We start from the raw sequence: 21,462 nt of genomic DNA on the forward strand, positions 1-21,462 counted from the left end.
GCTTAGGCTCATCTCTGGTCCAGGTTTAGTTGTCCCTGATGCTTGGTTTTAATTTTCTACTAGCATATAATTATACAAGAAAAGAAAAAGTGAGAGGGTGAAATACCCCGAAAGGGAGTATCCAAGAAAGGGAGTACCGTACAGAAAGGTAAAGTGGGAGTGTGAAAACCCACGGAAGTATTGAAAAAGATTCGGTACCGGGAGGCGGGTTATGAGGGGAGGCATGCCGAAGGCGTAGTAGGACGGGAGGAGAAATGGAATGGGATCCTTAACCGGTGCTAATTGTTATTTGATTGCAACAAAAATTATGTTGTAGCTCTTGTCATACATCCTTTTGTATTCATTTTAGTGTCTATTTGACTTGTTTTCTACATAAATTATGGACCCGCTTTGTTGAAGAACGGTCGCCAGGAGGAGGTGGCATTTGCGAACGATTTCATTGTCATTTTCAGTTAGAGGGGATGATAGTTTCTTCAGAATGACATGGCGATTTCTGTCAGAGAAGGAAATTTTAGTTTTTCAAACTTTCACTATGTGATCTCGTCTCAAAACTAAATCTGCTATCAAAAAGGGTTCAATTGCCACCCCTTTTGCAATGATTGGCAGTTAGTTAACTTTTCCTTAAATGATAATATAGGAAGGAATAAGTATCAGAACTATTGCCATGGTGCCCATTTCAAGTCTAGCAATGAATTAACAAGTTTAACATGTGAAGCCATTTTTTGTTGTTGTGCGGAATGTTACCATTAATTTGTGTGCTTCATAGCGATGGAGTAAATGGCAAGTATTAAGTTCAAAAGGTTGTCTTAGCCTATGTAACCAAGAAATAAATTAAAAGCTCGTGGCAACGCACGGGCCTTCTACTAGTCGTAGGAAGGAACCTATAATCCCAGTTGTCCATGGAGACAACCACGCCTTTCATACCCAACACCTTAAATCCATACAAAACTATGCACATAGAAAATGTGATCAATAAGTAGACAATCAAGTCCACACAAGCCAAGAAAAATGTAGGACAAATGAAATTCAACAAATTAGTACATAGCTCTAACACAAATGAATCAATTATCGTGGTTATCCTCGTCGACCTCTTTCTATTTGTTGTTGAACCATTTCTTATTTTCATTATCCACGAGTCTCTATTTTTAGTCCCATCACTTTTAGTCATGAACTAAGGCTCTGTTTGGAACCACCCAGATTATATAATCCAGTTTTTATAATCTATTATGTTTCCAAACAGGACAGCTTATGGTGTAGATTATAAAAACTAGATGGATAGATTATTAAAAACTCATAAGCTACTCTATACCAGCTAAAATCAGATTATAGATTGCTCATGACCCATTACCCTTATAAAGTTGAAGATAATTACATTCCTACCACCGCCATCCTTTTCTTTTTTCAAAAGAAAAAACAGAGGACAGACAGGTCATTATGCAATGTAAAACCTTTATTACAGTTTATATAATCTGGCCTTCAAACATGTTCACTTAGATTATTTTTATAAACCAGATTATATAATCTATCTTTATAATCCAGATTATCATAATCTATTATGGTTCCAAACAGGGCCTAAGACATATCAAGCACCCTCTAAAATGAAACGGAGGAAAAAAGGATTTTTTTTGTCTGAGCCCAGGTTCGAACTGGGGACCTTTAGTGTGTGAGACTAACGTGATAACCAACTACACCACCCAGACGAGGTGTCAACAGTTTAGGTAATGTTATACATATTCTGAAATTCCTCGTTGAAGTGCAATCGGATATACTGAACCAACACCTGAACAACTCGAACGCAAAACAAACGACCAATTGAATCGTACTCGAATTTTCAATCGACCGTATATACGAGTATAACGCAACATGCCGTATGGAGCATCGATCTTTAACACCGGTTACAACGAAAATTTAAGAACATACCACCAAATCGGATTACAAGACCCCACAACCATTAGCCGATAGCTCTGCAGACGGACAGATCTTGAACTAAATCCAGCGGAGGAGCTCGGACCGATCGATGCTGGCGGCGGGCGCGCTCGGCTAGCCGGTGTAGACGTGGACGCCGACGGCGATGATGAAGATGGTGACGAGCGCGAAGTAGAGGACGGCGTGGATGAGGATGGAGAGGCCGCTGGTGTGCATGCTACCGAACTCCGCCACCCGCCCGCGCCCCGGCAGCGTGCACAGCAGCCCCGGCGTCAGTAGCACGAACAGCACCGTCGCGACAATCACCGGACCCCAGTCCGCCATCTCCCCTCTCCCCTCCGATCTATCTAAAAACCCCAAATCTTGTGCGAGCTTCTGGATTCTTTGGGAACTCTCCGGGATGTGTGTGTGTGTGCAGTGCGGCTGAGACGGGGGAGGTCACGCATTAATGTGCGCCTCTCCAGCTTTGCTCGCAAAGTGGGGAGAGTAGGTGGCCGCCAGCTCAGCTCCCATGCCGCTTGATGTGCCGGTGACATGTGGGTCGAAGGTTGTCCTGGATACCAAATTCGTTGTTTTCACCCTTTTTCAAAAGTTCAGCTCGGATCTGGTCCATTTTTTCGAGAATCTTACCCTTTTGCAATCGCGAGAAGCTACAACGATAGGTTTACATAGGCTACCATGAGGACCTTCGGCGGTAAGGTCCCGTTAGGTCAGACCGGGTCGTCTCGGCTACTGACGTGTATAAGTGCCCTACCGCCGCGGACCGTGGCGGTAAGGTATAAGAGGCTACTGCAGCTACCCTGACGGTAAGCTCTTCAATTTTCAGTTTACGGTGCTGACTGATGGGGATATGTATTTAGGATAGGGTCACATGCCTGATCTAAGTGTCCTACCTAAGGATACCTCATTATTAGTTGTAAGGTTACAAAGAAGATTTCAACTGCATAACCATGACGTCTAAAGTCACTCGGAAGATATTCTCCTTCACTCGATAACCAACTTCCACTCGGAAGACACCAGTCGACACATAAGACCAGAAGCCACCTTCAGGGAGGCCAACGAGCGAGCGTTCAGCTGATGTTCATGAATAGCATTAATTACATACATACGTTATCAGTAACGTACACCTTTAACCCCTATTGACCGAACCTTTAGATGTTGAGGCCTTGATGAGGGGTAGCGCACTTTATATAAGCCACCCCTCCCCTCTGGCACAAGGGTTCGCACCCCCTCTAACACACATTCCACATTGCAAGAGCTCCCGAGCATTGGGACGTAGGGTTGTTTCCTCTACGAGAGGGACCTGAACTCATACATCTTGAGTACAAGCTTGCTGTAGTTAGGACTCTGCCCTCTCCATTCGTACCCTACACCTCTACTGTCAGGTTCATTCCCACGACAGTTGGCGCCCACCGTGGGACAGGCGTCTAAGCGACTTCCGGTAAGTTTGCAATCTTCACTCTCTGTCATGTCTTCCGGCCGCGATTCATTCTTGGGCGGCGAGATCCGCTTCGGCGCATTCATATTCATCGTCGATGATTCGGCATGGCTTTAGGAGGCGCCTCTTGACATCGAGGCGCTCCCTATCCGTGGAGCAACGCACTTTCGTGCAAGCTCCTTCGGTGTACTCCTTCGGCAGCCGTCGACTCCATTATCGACCGGTCACTCCGCTGTTAGTCGTCACAAGCGATCCGATCGCTCGCGACTCCAGCGATGGGTGAAGCACGCAGTGGCTCGCCAGGCGTCATCTCCGTCATCTCCATAGGTTGCAGCCATCGAGCATGCTGAACCTCTTAGAAGCCCGATCCACTCAGCGTCAGATCAGTCTGATGTTCCGTCCGAGTGCAAGAGCTGCAATCCAGCAACGGAGGTCTTCATGGCGGGTTCTGCAGAGAGCCCGCTTGGATTCGATCGCGGCGATCACGAGGTCGGCAAACCGTCGACTGGACACGATCGTCATCGCCCTCCAACTTCCAGTCGGCATCAGCGACAACTCTTCTCGAGTGGACGTCAGGACAACATTGAGGTATATCGTACTTCGGTACTAAATGTTGCAGCCGCCGCTAAGATAGCAGATTCTATTCAGCCATCAGATTCACAGGCTGGTAGAGGCTTTGAGCAGATTCAGACTTTGCTTCAAGCAGTGCAGCAACAAAACTCAGCTGTATCGCAATCGCTCAATAGGTTGCACAGTAATTCACCCAGAGTAGATGCAGTCCATTCAGTTTACGGTCCAGGGTCGCCTTAGCATCGCAGAGACGGGGGTTACCGAGAGAATCAACACAGAGACCAGAGATGAAACCAGTTCGTTCCCCGTTATCACGTGATGACCGCCGTCAGGTGCATTCTCCTTCGAGGAGTGGTACGTATGTGTCTCAGCACTACGATGACAGGCGCCCGTTCGGTGGTGAGAGGAATCCAGGATTTGATGCGAGAAATGTGCTCGTGCAGAAAAGGATTGACACGGGCAGAGCTCACAGAGATGGTTTCGGCAGAGAACATCCGAGTGGAAGTGGTACTGTAGTTTCTGGTCCCGAGTGTTTCAGTAGGACAATCCCTTCTGCTGATATCCCCCCCAACTTCAGGTTGGCGGCTGGGATAAGTAAGTTCATAGGAGAATCCAAGCCTGAAACACGGCTTGATGACTACCGAGTGGCAGTGCAGATTGGTGGAGGCAATGACAGCGTCGCCATGAAGCATTTGCCTTTGATGTTGGATGGTTCGACCAAGGCGTGGATGAATCAGTTGGCTCCTTCTAGCATCTACTGCTGGGAGGATCTCGCCCGAGTGTTCATCAAAACATTCGAAGGCACATGAAAACATCCAACCGGTCTATCCGAGCTGCAACTTTGTGTCCAGAAGTCAAATGACTCTTTAAGAGATTACATTCAACAGTGGACCACCCTTCATCACACGATGGAGAATGTTTCTGAGCACCAGGCAGTCTATGCCTTCAAAGGTGGTGTTAGATACAGAGAAATGTACTTGAAGTTTGGTCGTACATGCGACATGTCCATTAGTAACATGATGGAGATTGCTGCCTGATACGCCAATGGCGAAGAAGAAGACTGCATCCGCATCGGTAAAGGGAAAGCAGTCGACAACGATGCTGGCGGCAATTCCAATCGGAAGCAGAAGTGCAAGGCTGATGGTTCCACTCGAGCAGAAGCATCCACCCTGGCAGCACAAGGAAAATTCAAGGGAAAATCCAAAGGACGGTTTCCCCCAAGAAGTCCAAGGGCCGGTCGGATGTTGTGGATCAGCCGTGTGTACTTCACACGAAGAAAGACGAAGACGGCAACCTGATATTGCCTAAGCACACCACTCTTCAGTGCAGACTGTTGATCCAACAGTTTAAAGAGGACCAATCAAGTGAAAAGGATCTTGAAAAGGATAACGACGAAGAGAAAGATGATTTCCTAAAAGTTCAAGCAACCCTAATGATTTTTGCTGACGTTGAGAGCACGAGTCGATTGAAGGTCATCAACAGAGAAGTTAATATGGCTATGCCCTCCACCCCCACATACCTCAGGTGGTCGTAGACGCCCATAACATTTGATCAGTCGGATCACCTAGCTCTTGTCACTACCCCTGCTCGACAAGCTCTGGTGGTTGACCCAGTTGTGGAGGACGTTCGGTTTCGCAAGGTCCTGATGGATGGAGGGAGCGGGCTGAATATTTGTATGCATAAAATCTTAAGGGGGTGGGATTCCGATGTCCCGACTCAGCGAGAGCACTATGCAGTTCCATGGAGTCATTCCCGGAAAGAAGGCCAAGTCAATCGACCAGATTGCTTTGGACGTCATTTTTGGCTCCGACAAGAACTTTTGCAGGGAGAAGTTGACATTTGAGGTGGTATATTTCCTGAGTGCATACCATGCCATCCTTGGTCGTCCGGCCTATGATCGTTTCATGGCCCGACCATGTTACGTATATCTGAAGATAAAGATGCCAGGACCCAATGGAGTCATTACAGTCACAAGCAATTGACAGAGAGCCGAAGAGTGCTTGCAGCAAGGCTCTAAAATTCCTGATCAGCAGATGGCTGTGATTGAACTCGAGGAATATCGGAAGAATGTTGATCTTTCCGACCTGATGCGCTCCAAGAAGGCCGCTTCTGAGTCTGCTTTCCAATCGGAGGGTGAGGTCAAACTAGTGAGTATCCACCCGACAGATCCCAATGCTGCCCCGACCAACATCTCCACAACACTCGACAACAAATAGGAAGCCGAGATCATCCGGTTCCTTCGTGAGAACTGGGACATCTTTGCATGGAAGCCTGCTGACATGCCGGGTGTACCTAGGGAACTGGTGAGCACCGGTTGAGAGTAGATCCAAAGGCAAGGCCTATCAAGGAGCATTTGCGACGATCCACAACAGAAAAGGGAAAAGCAATCGGCAAAGAGGTGGCGCAACTCTTGGAGGCAAAGTTCATTCGCGAGGTCTACCACTCTGAGTGGCTCGCGAATGTCGTCATGGTCCCCAAGAAGGACAAATCCCTTCATATGTGTATCGACTTCAAGAACATTAATAAGGTCTGCCCGAAAGATCACTTCCCGCTCCCCCGCATTGATCAAGTTGTCGATTCGACTGCGGGGTGTGAGCATTTCTTGATGCTTATTCTGGCTACCATCAGATCCGTCTATTTGGTCCAGATGAAATAAAAACGGCCTTCATCACCCCTTTCAGGTGTTTCTGTTATATCACCATGCCTTTTGGTCTGAAGAATGCCGATGCAACTTTCATGCATATGATCCAAAAGTGCAAGCTTAATCAGATCAGTCGGAACGTCGAAGCGTACATGGATGATATTGTGGTCAAGTCTCGCAAAGGTTCCAACCTGTTGACTGACCTAGCAGAAACATTCGCTAACCCGAGGAAGTATGACATCAAACTGAACCTAGCTAAGTGCACTTTCGGAGTACCTGGTGGTAAGTTACTCGGTTTCCTCGTTTCCAAACATGGGATCGGTGTCAACCCCGAGAAGATCGGCGCCATCGTCCGGATGCAAATCCCCGTGCGGGTGCACGAGGTCCAGAGGCTTACAGGTTGTCTGGCAGCATTGAGTCGGTTCATCTCTCGTCTAGGTGAGAAGGCATTGCCTTTATACCGACTAATGAAAAAATCTGATGTGTTCGAGTGGAATGACGAGGTAGAAGCAGCGTTTGTCGAGCTCAAAGCCCTAATTTCCACCCAGTCGGTGCTTGATGCTCCGCACAACAAAGAACCCCTACTCTTATACATCGCAGCTACCAATCAAGTCGTCAACACGGTTCTGACCATCGAGAGAGAAGAAGAAGGCAAAGCCTACAAGGTCCAACGCCCAGTCTATTATATTTCTGAAGTATTGACCCCTTCGAAGCAAAGGTATCCTCATTACCAGAAGCTCCTTTATGGAATATACTTGTCAGCGAAGAAGGTGGCGCATTACTTTCAATATCATTCTATATCAGTCATCAGTGATGCTCCACTATCACAGATTCTTCACAATCGAGATGCATCGGATCATGTGGCTAAATGGGCCATTGAGCTGTTATATTTTGACATCAAATTTGAGGCAAAGAAAGCTACCAAGTCTCAGGCCCTTGCTGATTTCATGGCCGAGTGGGTGGAACAACAGCAACCAGCTCAAGTTCACTCGACACACTGGACTATGTTCTTCGATGGCTCCAAAATGTTAAATGGGTCCGATGCTGGTGTGGTATTGGTGTCTCCAAAAGGCAACAAGCTCAATTATGTCCTCCAGATTCATTTTGATTCCTCCAACAATGAGGATGGATATGAAGCCCTCCTCTATGGGTTGCGTATGGCCATCTCACTCGGCGTCCAACGCTTGATGGTATATGGCGACTCAGATTTGGTGGTCAATCAAGTGACGAAGGAATGGGATGTTAGGAACCCCTCCATGACTGGATACTGCAATGCATTAAGGAAACTTGAAAAGAAGTTTGAAGGTCTAGAGCTCCACCATGTTCCCCGACTGAAAAACCAAACAGCTGATGAACTAGCCAAGATTGGATCCACTCGGAAACATGTCCCCATCAATGTGTTCCTGGAGCATTTGCGTACTCCTTCGGTGCAAGAGGATCCTTTCACTGAAGAGCCCCCATAACCGATGAGCACCTCCAATTCGACTGAGATTGACGTCCCAGCAGTGGTTGATTTAGTTATGGAAATCCTGGAGATCACACCCAAGTGGACAATACCATACATTGCATACATCCTGAGAAGAGAACTCCCTGAAGACGAAGCTGAAGCTAAGCAGACTGTTTGCAGATCGAAGGCTTTTACTGTGATGGGCGATCAACTGTACAGAGGAAGTGTTACCGGCGTAGCTCAAAGGTGCATCTCCCCTGAGGAGGGTCGACTGATCCTGGAAGAAATTCACTCGGGGACTTGTGGCCATCATGCGTCCTCTCGGACCATGGTTGCCAAAGCATACCGAGTTGGGTTCTTCTGGTCGCATGCTAATGAGATGGCCAAAGATATCGTTGATCACTACGAAGGTTGTCAATTCTATTCTAACATGTCTCACAAGCTTGCGTCTGCCTTGAAGACCATTCCACTCGTTTGGCCATTTGCTGTTTGGGGTTCGGATATGGTTGGCCCCTTCCGTATAGGTCAGAGTGGATTTGCTCACTTGCTCGTTGCAGTCAACAAGTTTACTAAATGGATTGAAGCCAAGCCAATAAAGAAGTTGGACTCGCGCACCGCCATCAAGTTCATGATAGATATAACATTTCGGTACGGAGTTCCTCACAACATCATAAGAGACAATGGCTCCAACTTCGATTCAGAAGAGTTCAGGCTTTTTGCTCTTCTCAAGGCACTCGAGTGGATTATGCGTTCGTCGCACACCCCCAAACCAATGGACAAGCTGAGTAGGCAAACGACATTATCCTTTAAGGGCTGAAACCGCGACTCATGCGGGACTTGGAACATGCAGCTGGAGCATGGGTAACTGAACTGCCATCTGTTGTGTGGGGCTTGAGAACAACCCCTAACTAGTCAACTGGACGCACACCTTTCTTCTTGGTGTATGAAGCTGAAGCTGTCTTGCCGAGTGATATCCTTCATAATTCTCCCCGTGTGGATTTATACTCGGAGGCTGAAGTTGAACAGGCGCGTCAAGACGGAGTGGATCTCTTGGAAGAAGAGCGTGAGATGGCCTTAATTCGGTTGGCTGTGTATCAACAGGATCTTCGTCGCTTTCATGCAAGACATGTCAGGAGTCGGGCGTTCCACGAAGGCGATCTGGTGCTCCGAGTGGATCAACAGAGACCTCACAAGTTAGCCCCTACATGGGAAGGACCATTTGTCGTCACCTAGGTACTGAACAATGGAGCTTATCATCTCTACAACCTCAAGAAGAGATCCGATGAACCCCGAGCTAGGAATGCGGATCTACTCCGGCATTTTTATGCTTGACAACCAGTTGGATTGATGTAATAAGAGAGTTTACTAAATGATGTTGCTTGTCGAAGTCATAATTTCTTCAATTTGTGTCGGTTCGATTGAGCAGTTTCACACCCAAAACATACTCCGAGTGAAGAGGAATCCTCTCACTCGGTGGCTTAGCTGCGAACATGTTTTCGCCTAAGTGAAAAAACCCTTCCGAGTGAATAACAATCTATTCACTCGGATGCTTAGTTGCAAACCAGTCTTCGCCTAAGTACAGAAACTACTCCGAGTGAAGAGCAATCCTCTCACTCAAGGCTTAGCCGCGAACATGTTTTCGCCTAAGTAAAAAACCCTTCCGAGTGAATAACAATGTATTTAGTTGGATGCTTAGCTGCGAACCAGTCTTTGCCTAAGTATAGAAACTACTCCGAGTGAAGAGCAATCCTCTCACTCGGGGGCCTAGCCGCGAACATATTTCGCCTAAGTTAAAAAACCCTTCCGAGTGAACAACAATGTATTCACTCGGACGCTTAGCTGCGAACCCTCGCCTAAGTACAGAAACTACTCCGAGTGAAGAGCAATCCTCTCACTCGGGGACTTAGCCGTGAACATATTTTGCCTAAGTTAAAAACTCTTTCGAGTGAATAGCAATATATTCACTCGAATGCTTAGCTACGAATCAATCTTCGCCTAAGTATAGAAATTTCTCCGAGTGAAGGACAATCCTTTCACTCAGGGGATTAGCCGCGAATCAATCGTCTAAGTTAAAAACTTTTTTGAATGAATAGCAACCTATTCACTCAAGAACATTCAAAAATCAAACAAACTCCAAATGCAGATAAATTCAAAGGAATCTAGCACGGATTAAAGTCATCCATGCAGACAAAAAGTACTCGGGTTCCACACCCGAACGAAGTTTTAACGATACAGTAACACTCGGCATACCGAGGCGAATTAAAGTCTGGCAGTGATCATAGTTTCATCTCAAGGCTCACCAGCACTTGCAGGCTCAACGAAGGTATCAAGGTCGATCCCAGCAGCAATGCGAGTCGCTGCACTAATGAAGATCTCCATAAAATCTTCAAACTGAAGCTTCTTCGTATTCACCACCTGGAGTGCCTTCAGCTTGTATTCTCTTGCTTCCTTACAATGGACTGTGACGGGTGAAAGGGTCACATCGGCTCCGCATCGCGCAGCTGACTTGTTCCACGCCTGCACTGTCGAGAATCTGACCCACGCGGCTCATCACAAATTCCAGATCAGTCTGGAAAGTGTCTTCAGGCCACAACTCCTTGTCAATCTTCCCCACAGCGACTCGCAGTCAGGCAATGTACCCATGGACCTTCAAGAGGCGAGCATTGAGACGGAACATGTCTACGACCATAGCATCTGGAACAAGTGACTTGGTGGGATCCAGATACGACCCCACCTCTTCAGTCTCCTTGTCAAAGTCCACACAGAATTCTGTGCGAGGAAAAAAAAAATGAAAAATCAGTCACAATTCATTCGGTAAAGTTCATAAATATTCACTCGGTGAAGGAAGCATACGAGTAAGCGTCGCGAGCATCTTGGTCAGGAAGTCCTTTAGAAACTTTTCCATGGCGTTTCCCCTCTTCGCCATTTGATCAAGATTTTTCCCCATTCGAGTCGTTCTTTCTTCAACTTCGTGATTTCTTCTTCCAACTTACCAACGTCCAAGAGCTTCTTCTCAGCAGCCTTAGACCTTTCCTTATCCTCTGCAAGGACCTTGTCCTTGTCTTCGAGTGTCTTCTTCAAGGCATCAAAGTCATTGGTCTTCACCTCCAAATCCAGCTGAAGCTGGTTCTTCTCTGATTCCACCTTGGCGTACTTAGATCCAATGTCACAGGCTTTCTGAAAAACATCAAGGGAATAATTCAGTCGACACTAGTATTTTTCTACTTCCGAGTGGAGAAATACAGTTCATTCGACCAAATAGTGTCCTGATGACCCACAAGTATAGGGGTTCTATCGTAGTCCTTTCGATAAGTAAGAGTGTCAAACCAAACGAGGAGCAGAAGGATCTCACAAGTGGTTTTCAGCAAGGTAATATCTGCAAGCACTGAAATTATCGGTAACAAGTAGTTGTGTGGTGACATGATTCGTAGCAAGTAGCAAGTAACCAAAGTAACAACGGTGCAACAAAGTGGCCCAATCCCTTTTGTAGCAAGGGACAAGCCTGGACAAAGTCTTATAGGAGGTAAAACGCTCCCGAGGACACATGGAAATTTCTGTCAAGCTAATTTTCAACATGTTTATATGATTCACGTTCGCTACTTTGATAGTTTGATATGTGGGTGGACCGGCGCTTGGGTACTTCCCTTACTTAGACAAGCATCCCACTTATGATTAACCCCTCTCGCAAGCATCCGCAACTACGAAAGAAGAATTAAGACAAAGTCTAACCATAGCATGAAACTAGTGGATCCAAATCAGCCCCTTACAAAGCAACGCATAAACTAGGGTTTAAGCTTCTATCACTCTAGCAACCCATCATCTACTTACTACTTCCCAATGCCTTCCTCTAGGCCCAAATAATGGTGAAGTGTTATGTAGTCGACGTTCACGTAACACCACTAGAGGAAAAACAACATACAACACATCAAATTATCGAACGAATACCAAATCCATATGACTACTTATAGCATGACTTATCCCATGTCCTCAGGAACAAAAGTAACTACTCACAAAGCATAATCATATTCATGACCAGAGAGGTAATGAGTAGCATCAAAGATCTGAACATATAATCTTCCACCAAGTAATCCAACTAGCATCAACTACAAAGAGTAATTAACACTACTACCAACCTTACAAGTACCAATTGGAGTCGCGAGACGGAGATTGGTTACAAGAGATGAACTAGGGTTTGGAGATGTGATGGTGTTGATGAAGATGTTGATGGTGATGAGTTCCCTCCGATGAGAGGAGTGTTGGTGATGACGATGGCGATGATTTCCCCCTCCGGGAGGGAAGTTTCCCCGGCAGGATCGTCCTGCCGGAGCTCTAGATTGGTTCTGCTCAAGTTCCGCCTCGTGGCAGCGGCGAATCCTCCGAAAAGCCTCCTCTTAGTTTTTTCCAGACCGAAACCCTTCTTGTAGCAAAAGGGGGGAGCCAGAGGGCGAAGTGGGAGCCCACAAACCCCCTAGGCGTGACCAGGGGGGCGCCTAGCAGGCTTGTGGCCTCCTGCTGGCGCCCCTCTTGCACTTCTCCGGCCCAGTATTTTTTATAAATCCCAAAAAAATCCACGTCGATTTTCACGGCTTTTGGAGTTGCGCAGAATAGGTATCTCAAACTTGCTCCTTTTTCAGGCCAGAATTCAACTGCCGGCATTCTCCCTCTTCATATAAACCTTGCAGAATAAGAGAGAAAAGGCATAAGTATTGTAACGTGAAGTGTAATAATAGCCCAAAAAGCGATAAATATCAACATGAAAGCATAATGCAAAATGGACGTATCAACTCCCCCAAGCTTAGACCTCGCTTGTCCTCAAGCGAAAGACGAGCTCAATAAATATGCCCACATGTTCAGAGAGAGAGGTGTCGACAAAACAAGATACGAACATGCAGGCATCATAATCATGATCAGAACAACAATACCATCATATCATCTCTTATGCTAAAGTGACAATTCCTTCACAAAGTAAAGCATGGATCAAGAACCTTACCGAGAATTAACAACCGATAGCCTTTAGTCATTGAAGCAATTGCAATTTATCACAACATCAGAAAGAGTGGAATAAGAGCTTGTAAAGCAAATCCACATACTCAAGCATCCTTTTGTCTTCTATAATTGCTACAACTCACGTGGTACTCATGAGATCAAAGTTTCAGTCGGACACAGAGAAAGATAGGGGCTTATAGTTTCGCCTCCCAACCATTTACCTCAAGGGTAATGTCAACAATAATAATTCATGAATACTTACTTCCAAGCTGACATATGAATATAGATCTTTCCCTAACATATGACGTTAGCCAAGATAAAGGCGAAATAAGGAATTGGTGTAGATCACCATGACTCTTTCAAGGGCAAAAAGTAAAGGTACAAGATAGGCCCTTCGCAGAGGGAAGCAGAAGTTGTCATGCACTTTTGAGGTTTGGATGTGTGTCCTCTTAGTGTGGAGGAACGTCACTTTATATTGCCTCCTGTGATAAAGAACTTTACTATGCAGTCTGTCGCTTTTATGTCTTCCTCATCACAGGTTCGTACAAAGCTTATTTTCCACACACTAATAGATCATACATATTAGGGAGCAATTTTTATTGCTTGCACCGATGACAACTTACTTGAGGGATCTTATTCAATCCATAGGTAGGTATGGTGGACTCTCATGGCAAACTGGGTTGAAGGTTTATGGATGCACAAGTAGTATCTCTACTTGGTGTGGGAGTTTTGGCTAATATGAGGTGGAAGCAATCGTCACATGCTAAGGGATCTCTAGTCATATAACATTGTTCGGAACCAAGAAAACGCAATTCATTATGTTGTCTTCCTTGTCCAACATCTACTTCTAAGCATGCAATAGTGTAGTGAGTGTTCACAATCGTAGATGGTGTCAAAGATGGTATATTTATATGTGAACCTCTCCTTCTTTATCACTTCCTATTAATTGCAACAATGACCAAGTTCTACGTTTGTCTACCCTCAACAAGTTTCAATCATCATTCTTTTTATATGTGAAGCCATCACTTCCCGTAAGATCATTACATGATCTTTCATGCTTTTGTTCTTTTCTCATTCTCTTGATCATGGCATGAGTCAAGGCCCTTAACTAATACACTCTTTATTATATGACTCACGAACTCGAATACATCGGGGGTGACACAAAGCAAAACTCAAGGCTAAAACACTAAGACCTTTAATCTACTAGAGAAAGAGAAAACTGAAAAGGAACAAACTAAAACAAAGGTAAAGGCAAAAGATGTGATGGTGATACGATACCGGGGAAACTCCCCCAAGCTTGGCACAAGCTAAGGGGATTGCCCATACCCATGCTCAGTTGTCTTCCTTTGGAGGTGATGGTGGTGGACTTGTTGCAACCTTTGATTCCAAGAGGGTCATCAATCTCTGATTTATAACTTGGAGATCTGTGATATGTTTCTCCAGCAAAACAACTTCATGAGTGAGATAAGTATTGCGAGCACGAGTTGTTTCACAAAACCTCAAGAGTTCAATCAAGGATGGAGACAGTAGGTGGAGGTAGTGTTGGAGGAAATCCACTTCTTCAACTTCTTCCTTGTTGAACACAGATTGTACTTCGTCCCACGCCTGATTCTTCTCCTTAGTTCTGCCCTTGGCTTCCATGACTTCCACTCTTTTCAGATCATCATGTACTTCTTCATAGACTTGAGGGAAATTGTTCTCCCCGACAGATTCCTGAGACAGCATCTTTGCTCTGAATCTGCGGCAGAAAACATGCTCGAAACGAAAACAGAGGAAATTTGCGTGACACGAGGATCAGACCTTTCGGGAGAATATATAATGATTTTTTTAGACCAGAAGGAGTACTCTGCAAGAAAACGGAGTTCGGGAGGCACACGAGGTGCCCACAAGCCCCCAGGCGCGGCCAGGGGGTGGCCCGCGCCTGGCAGGCTTGTCACCTCCTCGTGCGCTTTCTGGACTACTTCAAAATTTTCTATTTTTAAAAAAATTCCAAAATGGAGGAAAAATCCTACTGGAAAAGTTTTGGAGTCTGTTTACTTACCGAATCACATACCTCTTCATTTTCGGAGTTATGGTATCCCTTAGGTACTCCTCCAGAGTTATGGTATTGATAACATTGCTTTCAAAATTTATGGGAGTACTTGAGATATAATGCTTGATTCTCTTCCCATTTACAACTCTCGGACAATTACCTTCCGTATTGTTGATCTTGATAGCACCGGAACGGTATACTTCCTCAACAATATATGGACCTTCCCATTTAGAGAGAAGCTTGCCTGCAAAAAATCTTAAACGAGAATTATATAGCAAGACATAATCACCTACATTGAACTCACGCTTTTGTATCCTTTTATCATGCCACCTCTTAACCTTTTCTTTGAACAACTTGGCATTCTCATATGCCCGAGTTCTCCATTCATCAAGTGAGCTAATGTCAAATAACCTCTTCTCACTAGCAAGTTTGAAATCAAAGTTCAGCTCTTTGATTGCCCAATAAGTCTTATGCTCTAGCTCAAGAGGTAAATGACATGCTTTACCGTACACCATTTTGTACGGGGACATGCCCATGGAATTCTTATAGGCAGTTCTATAAGCCCACAGTGCATCATCGAGCTTCTTAGACCAATTCTTTCTAGACCTGTTGACAGTCTTTTGCAAAATTAGTTTAATCTCTCTATTGCTTAGCTCTACTTGACCACTGGACTGAGGGTGATAGGGGGACGCAATTCTATGGTTGACATCGTACTTAGCAAGCGTTTTACGGAAAGCACCATGAATGAAATGTGAACCACCGTTAGTCATTAGATATCTAGGGACTCCAAATCTAGGGAAAATAACTTCTTTAAGCATCCTGATAGAGGTGTTGTGATCAGCACTACTAGTGGGGATAGCTTCTACCCACTTAGTGACATAATTGATACGTCCATTTTGCATCATGCTTTCATGTTGATATTTATCGCTTTATGGACTGTTATATTACTTTGTGGTACCATACTTATGCCTTTTCTCTCTTATTTTGCAAGGTTTATTTGAAGAGGGGGAATACCGGCAGCTGGAATTCTGGACTGGAAAAGGAGCAAGTCTGAGTCCTCTATTCTGCGCAACTCCAAATGCCCTGAAAATCAACGTGGATTTTTTGGGAATATATAAAAAATACTGGGCAAAAGAAGTGCCAGAGGGGCGCTACCAGGGGCCCACAAGCCTGGTAGCCGCCGCCCCTGGTGGCGGCTACAGGGCTTGTGGGCACCCTGGCGGCTTACTGGCCCCCCTCTTTTGCTATATGAAGAGTTTCGTCCAGGGAAAAATCACGGTGCAGCTTTTTCGTGGATTCTCCGCCGCCACGAGGCGGAACTTGTGCAGAACCAATCTAGAGCTCCGGCAGGACGATCCTGCCGGGGAAACTTCCCTCCCGGAGGGGGAAATCGTCGCCATCGTCATCACTAACACTCCTCTCGTCGGAGGGGAGTCATCTCCATCAACATCTTCATCAGCACCATCTCCTCTCCAAACCCTAGTTCATCTCTTGTAACCAATCTCCGTCTCGCGACTCCGATTGGTACTTGTAAGGTTGCTAGTAGTGTTGATTACTCTTTGTAGTTGATGCTAGTTGGATTACTTGGTGGAAGAGTTTATGTTCAGATCCTTGATGCTACTCATTACACCTCTGATCATGATTATGATTATGCTTTGTGAGTAGTTACTTTTGTTCCTCAGGACATGGGATAAGTGATGCTGATAATAGTCATGTGAATTTGGTATTCGTTCGGTATTTTGATATGTTGTATATTGTCTTTTCCTCTAGTGGTGTTATGTGAATGTCGACTACATAACAGTTCACCATCTTTGGGCCTAGAGGAAGGCATTGGGGAGTAGTAAGTAGATGATGGGTTGCTAGAGTGACAGAAGCTTAAACCCTAGTCTATGCGTTGCTTTGAGGAGTTTGTTCGGGGTATCTTCACCACGAACAGAAGCGCGAGGAGTTGCTCCTCAACCTGAGGTGCCTACTGAAAATATATTTTATGAAATTCCTTCGGGTATGCTTGAGAAACTACTGGCTAATCCTTTTACAGGAGATGGATCATCACATCCAGACTTGCATCTAATCTATGTAGATGAAGTTTGTGGTTTATTTAAGCTTGCAGGTTTGCCCAAGGATGAGGTAAATAATAAAGTGTTTCCTTTATCTTTGAAGGATAAGGCGTTGACATGGTATAGGCTATGTGATGATACTGGATCAAGGGACTACAAACGGTTGAAATTGGAATTTCATCAAAAGTTTTATCCTATGCATTTAGTACATCGTGATCGGAATTATATTTATAACTTTTGGCCTCGTGACAGGGAAAGCATAGCTCAAGCTGGGGGGAGTCTTAAATCAATGCTATATTCATGCCCCAATCATGAGCTCTCGAGAGAAATTATCACTCAAAACTTTTATGCTCGGCTTTCTCTTGAAGATCGTACCATGCTTGACACTTCTTGTACCGGTTCTTTTATGAAGAAGGATATTGACCACAAGTGGAATTTATTGGAAAGAATCAAACGTAACTCTGAAGATTGGGAGCTTGAAGAAGGTAAGGAGTCAGGTATGAATTTCCAGTTTGATTGCGTTAAATCTTTTGTTGAAACAAAAACTTCTAGAGATTTTAGCGCTAAGTATGGACTTGACTCTGAGATAGTAGCTTCTCTATGTGAATCTTTTGCTGCTCATGTTGATCTTCCCAAAGAGAAGTGGTTTAAGTATCATCCTCCTGTAGAAGTCAACATAGTTAAACTCAATCTAGGTGAAGAGAAAGTCATTGCCTTTAGTGATCCTATTGTTCCTTGTGCCTACGCTGAGAAACCACCTTACCCTGCTAGGAAAAAGGATTATTCTAAAGCTCCAACTGTGATACATAGGGGTTATATTAGACCACTTGGACCCCCTGAGGAAATTAGAGTCGAACCTAGTGTTTCTATTATCAAAGATCTCTTATCCGAAGACATAGACAGGCATGTTATCAAATTCTGTGAGGACTCCGCTAGAATTGCTAAACCTCACGCGAAAGACAAATACGGACCCGTAGTTGGCCTGCCCATTGTTTCTGTCAAGATAGGAGATCACTTTTATCATGGTTTATGTGATATGGGTGCTAGTGTTAGTGCAATACCCCGGTCCCTATATGATGAAATCAAAGATGAGATTGCACCTGCTGAGTTAGAACCCATTGATGTCACTATTACGCTAGCTAATAGAGACACTATGTGCCCTCTCGGAATTGTGAGAGACGTAGAAGTCCTGTGTGGTAAGACGAAGAATCCTACTGATTTCCTCGTCCTTGCTACTGCACAAGATAGCTTTTGTCCCATCATATTTGGTAGACCCTTTCTCAACACTATCAATGCTCATATTGATTGCACTAAACAGACCGTCACTGTTAGTTTCGAGGGTGTGTCTCATGAATTTAACTTCTCCAAGTTTGGAAGACAACCCCATGAAAAAGAGTCGTCTGGTAGGGATGAAATCATTGCTCTTGCCTCTATTGCCGTACCTCCTACGTATCCTTTAGAGCAATATCTACTTGAGCATGAAAATGATATGCATATGGATGAAAGAGATGAGATAGATAAAATTGTTTTAGAACAATATCCTATTCTCAAGAATAATCTGCTTGGGGATCCTTCCCCACCAAAGGGTGATCCTGTGTTCGAGCTAAAACAGTTACCAGATACTCTTAAGTATGCCTACCTTGATGAGAAGGAGATATATCCTCTTATTATTAGTGCTCACCTCTCTAATCACGAAGAGAAGAAGTTATTAAAAACTTTGAGGAAGCACCGTGAGGCTATTGGATATACTCTTGATGATCTTAAGGGTATTAGTCCCACTCTATGTCAGCACAAGATTAAAACTGACCCTGATTCTAAACCAGATGCTGATCATCAAAGGAGATTAAATCCTAAGATGAAAGAGGCCATGAGGAAAGAAATATTAAAGCTTCTAGAAGCAGGAATCATTTATCCTGTTGCTCATAGCGATTGGGTAAGTCCAGTACATTGCGTACCTAAGAAGGGAGGTATCATCGTCGTTCCTAATGATAAGAATCAACTAATCCCACAGAGGATTATTACTGGCTATAGGATGGTGATAGACTTCCGGAAACTGAACAAGGCAACCAGGAAAGACCATTATCCTTTATCGACCAAATGCTAGAAAGGCTATCTAAACACACACACTTCTGCTTTCTATACGATTATTCAGGTTTCTCGCAAATACCTGTTGCACAATATGATCAGGAGAAAACCACTTTCACCTGCCCCTTCGGTACCTTTGCTTATAGAAGTATGCCTTTTGGCTTATGCAATGCACCTGCCACATTTCAAAGATGTATGATGGCTATATTCTCTGACTTTTGTGAAAAGATTGTTGAAGTATTTATGGATGATTTCTCCGTTTACGGTTCTTCCTTTGACGATTGCCTCAGCAACCTTGATCGAGTCTTACAGAGATGCAAAGATACCAACCTCGTCTCGAACTGGGAGAAGTTCCACTTCATGGTTAATGAAGGCATCGTCTTAGGACACAAAATCTCTGAGAAAGGCATTGAAGTTGATAAGGCTAAGGTTGATGCAATTGAGAAAATGCCTTGCCCCACATATATCAGAGGTATACGAAGTTTCCTAGGTCACGCTGGTTTCTATAGAAGGTTCATTAAAGACTTCACTAAGATTTCTAGGCCTCTTCCCAACCTCTTGCAGAAGGATGTTCCTTTTGTTTTTGATGAGGATTGTGAGGAAGCTTTCGAAATACTTAAGAAGGCCTTGATAACCGCACCTATTGTTCAACCACCTGATTGGAACTTGCCCTTTGAAATCATGTGTGATGCAAGTGATTATGCTGTCGGTGCTGTTCTAGGACAAAGAGTTGACAAGAAGTTGAATGTTATTCACTACGCTAGTAAAACTCTAGACAGTGCCCAAAGAAACTATGCCACTATGGAGAAGGAGTTTTTAGCAGTCGTGTTTGCATGTGAAAAGTTCAGATCTTATATAGTTGACTCCAAAGTCACTATTCACTCTGATCATGCTCCTATTAAGTACCTTATGGAGAAGAAGGACGCTAAGCCTAGGCTAATCACTTGGGTTCTCCTGCTACAGGAATTTGATTTGCACGTTGTTGACCGAAAGGGTGCTGATAACCTTGTAGCAGATAACTTGTCCAGGCTAGAGAATGTCCTTGATGACCCACGACCTATTGATGACAGCTTTCCTGATGAGCAATTAAATGTCACCTGCACTTCACATAGTGCATCGTGGTATGCTGATTACGCAAACTATATCGTAGCCAAATACATACCACCCAGTTTCACCTACCAGCAAAAGAAGAAATTCTTCTTTGATTTGAGACACTACTTTTGGGATGATCCTCACCTTTATAAGGAAGGAGTAGATGGTGTTATTAGACGTTGTGTGCCTGAACATGAACAGGGACAGATCCTGCAGAAGTGTCATTCCGAAGCCTACGGAGGACACCATGCTGGAGATAAAACTGCTCATAAGGTAATGCAATCAGGTTTCTATTGGCCCACTCTCTTCAAGGATGCCCGTAAGTTTGTCTTGTCTTGTGACGAATGCCAAAGAATAGGGAACATCAGTAAACGTCAGGTAATGCATATGAACTATTCACTTGTCATTGAACCATTTGATGTTTGGGGCTTTGATTATATGGGACCCTTCCAGAGTTCCAATGGGTACACTCACATCTTAGTCGCTCTTGATTATGTTACTAAGTGGGTTGAAGCTATCCCCACTAGAAATGCTGATCATCACACCTCTATTAAGATGCTTAAAGAAGTCATTTCCCCATGATTTGGAGTCCCTAGATATCTGATGACTGATGGCGGTTCACACTTCATTCATGGTGTTTTCCGCAAGATGCTTGCTAAGTATGATGTCAACCATAGAGTTGCATCTCCTTACCATCCTCAGTCTAGTGGTCAAGTGGAGTTGAGTAATAGGGAGATCAAATTGATCTTACAAAAGACTTTCAATAGATCTCGAAAGAATTGGTCTAGTAAACTTGACGATGCACTATGGGCTTATAGGACCGCTTATAAGAATCCCATGGGCATGTCGCCATATAAAATGGTTTACGGTAAGGCCTGTCATTTACCTCTTGAGCTAGAACACAAGGCTTATTGGGCAATCAAAGAGCTCAACTTCGATTTCAAACTTGCCGGTGAGAAGCGGTTGTTTGATATCAGCTCATTAGATGAATGGAGGGCCCAGGCATATGAGAATGCCAAGTTGTTCAAGGAAAAGGTTAAGAGATGGAACGATAAAAGAATACAAAAACGAGAGTTCAGTGTAGGAGATTACGTCCTGCTATACAGTTCTCGCTTAAGATTCTTCGCAGGCAAGCTTCTCTCTAAATGCGAAGGTCCTTACGTTGTCGAGGAAGTATATCGTTCTGGT

At 44.6% G+C, this 21,462-nt stretch overlaps 1 protein-coding gene and 1 non-coding gene across 2 annotated transcripts; both read right to left on the minus strand.

Annotated features, from left to right (window-relative positions):
- Positions 1-1,626: 1,626 nt before the first annotated feature.
- On the minus strand, positions 1,627-1,700 carry TRNAV-CAC. The gene has a single exon. It is a non-coding gene; the product is annotated as a tRNA-Val (tRNA).
- An 89-nt stretch (positions 1,701-1,789) lies between these two features.
- LOC123430208 lies at positions 1,790-2,399 on the minus strand. The gene has a single exon (XM_045114096.1). The coding sequence runs from the start codon at positions 2,248-2,250 to the stop codon at positions 2,041-2,043; it is 210 nt and encodes a 69-aa protein (XP_044970031.1). The 5' UTR covers positions 2,251-2,399; the 3' UTR covers positions 1,790-2,040.
- Positions 2,400-21,462: the final 19,063 nt, after the last annotated feature.

Source organism: Hordeum vulgare, chromosome 2H (assembly GCF_904849725.1).
Source record: "Hordeum vulgare subsp. vulgare chromosome 2H, MorexV3_pseudomolecules_assembly, whole genome shotgun sequence".
Taxonomy (NCBI): Eukaryota; Viridiplantae; Streptophyta; class Magnoliopsida; order Poales; family Poaceae; genus Hordeum; species Hordeum vulgare.

Bases quoted from the DNA above. Each gene is read 5' to 3' on its own strand.
- LOC123430208 (XM_045114096.1), bottom strand. From the start codon at position 2,250: ATGGCGGACTGGGGTCCGGTGATTGTCGCGACGGTGCTGTTCGTGCTA.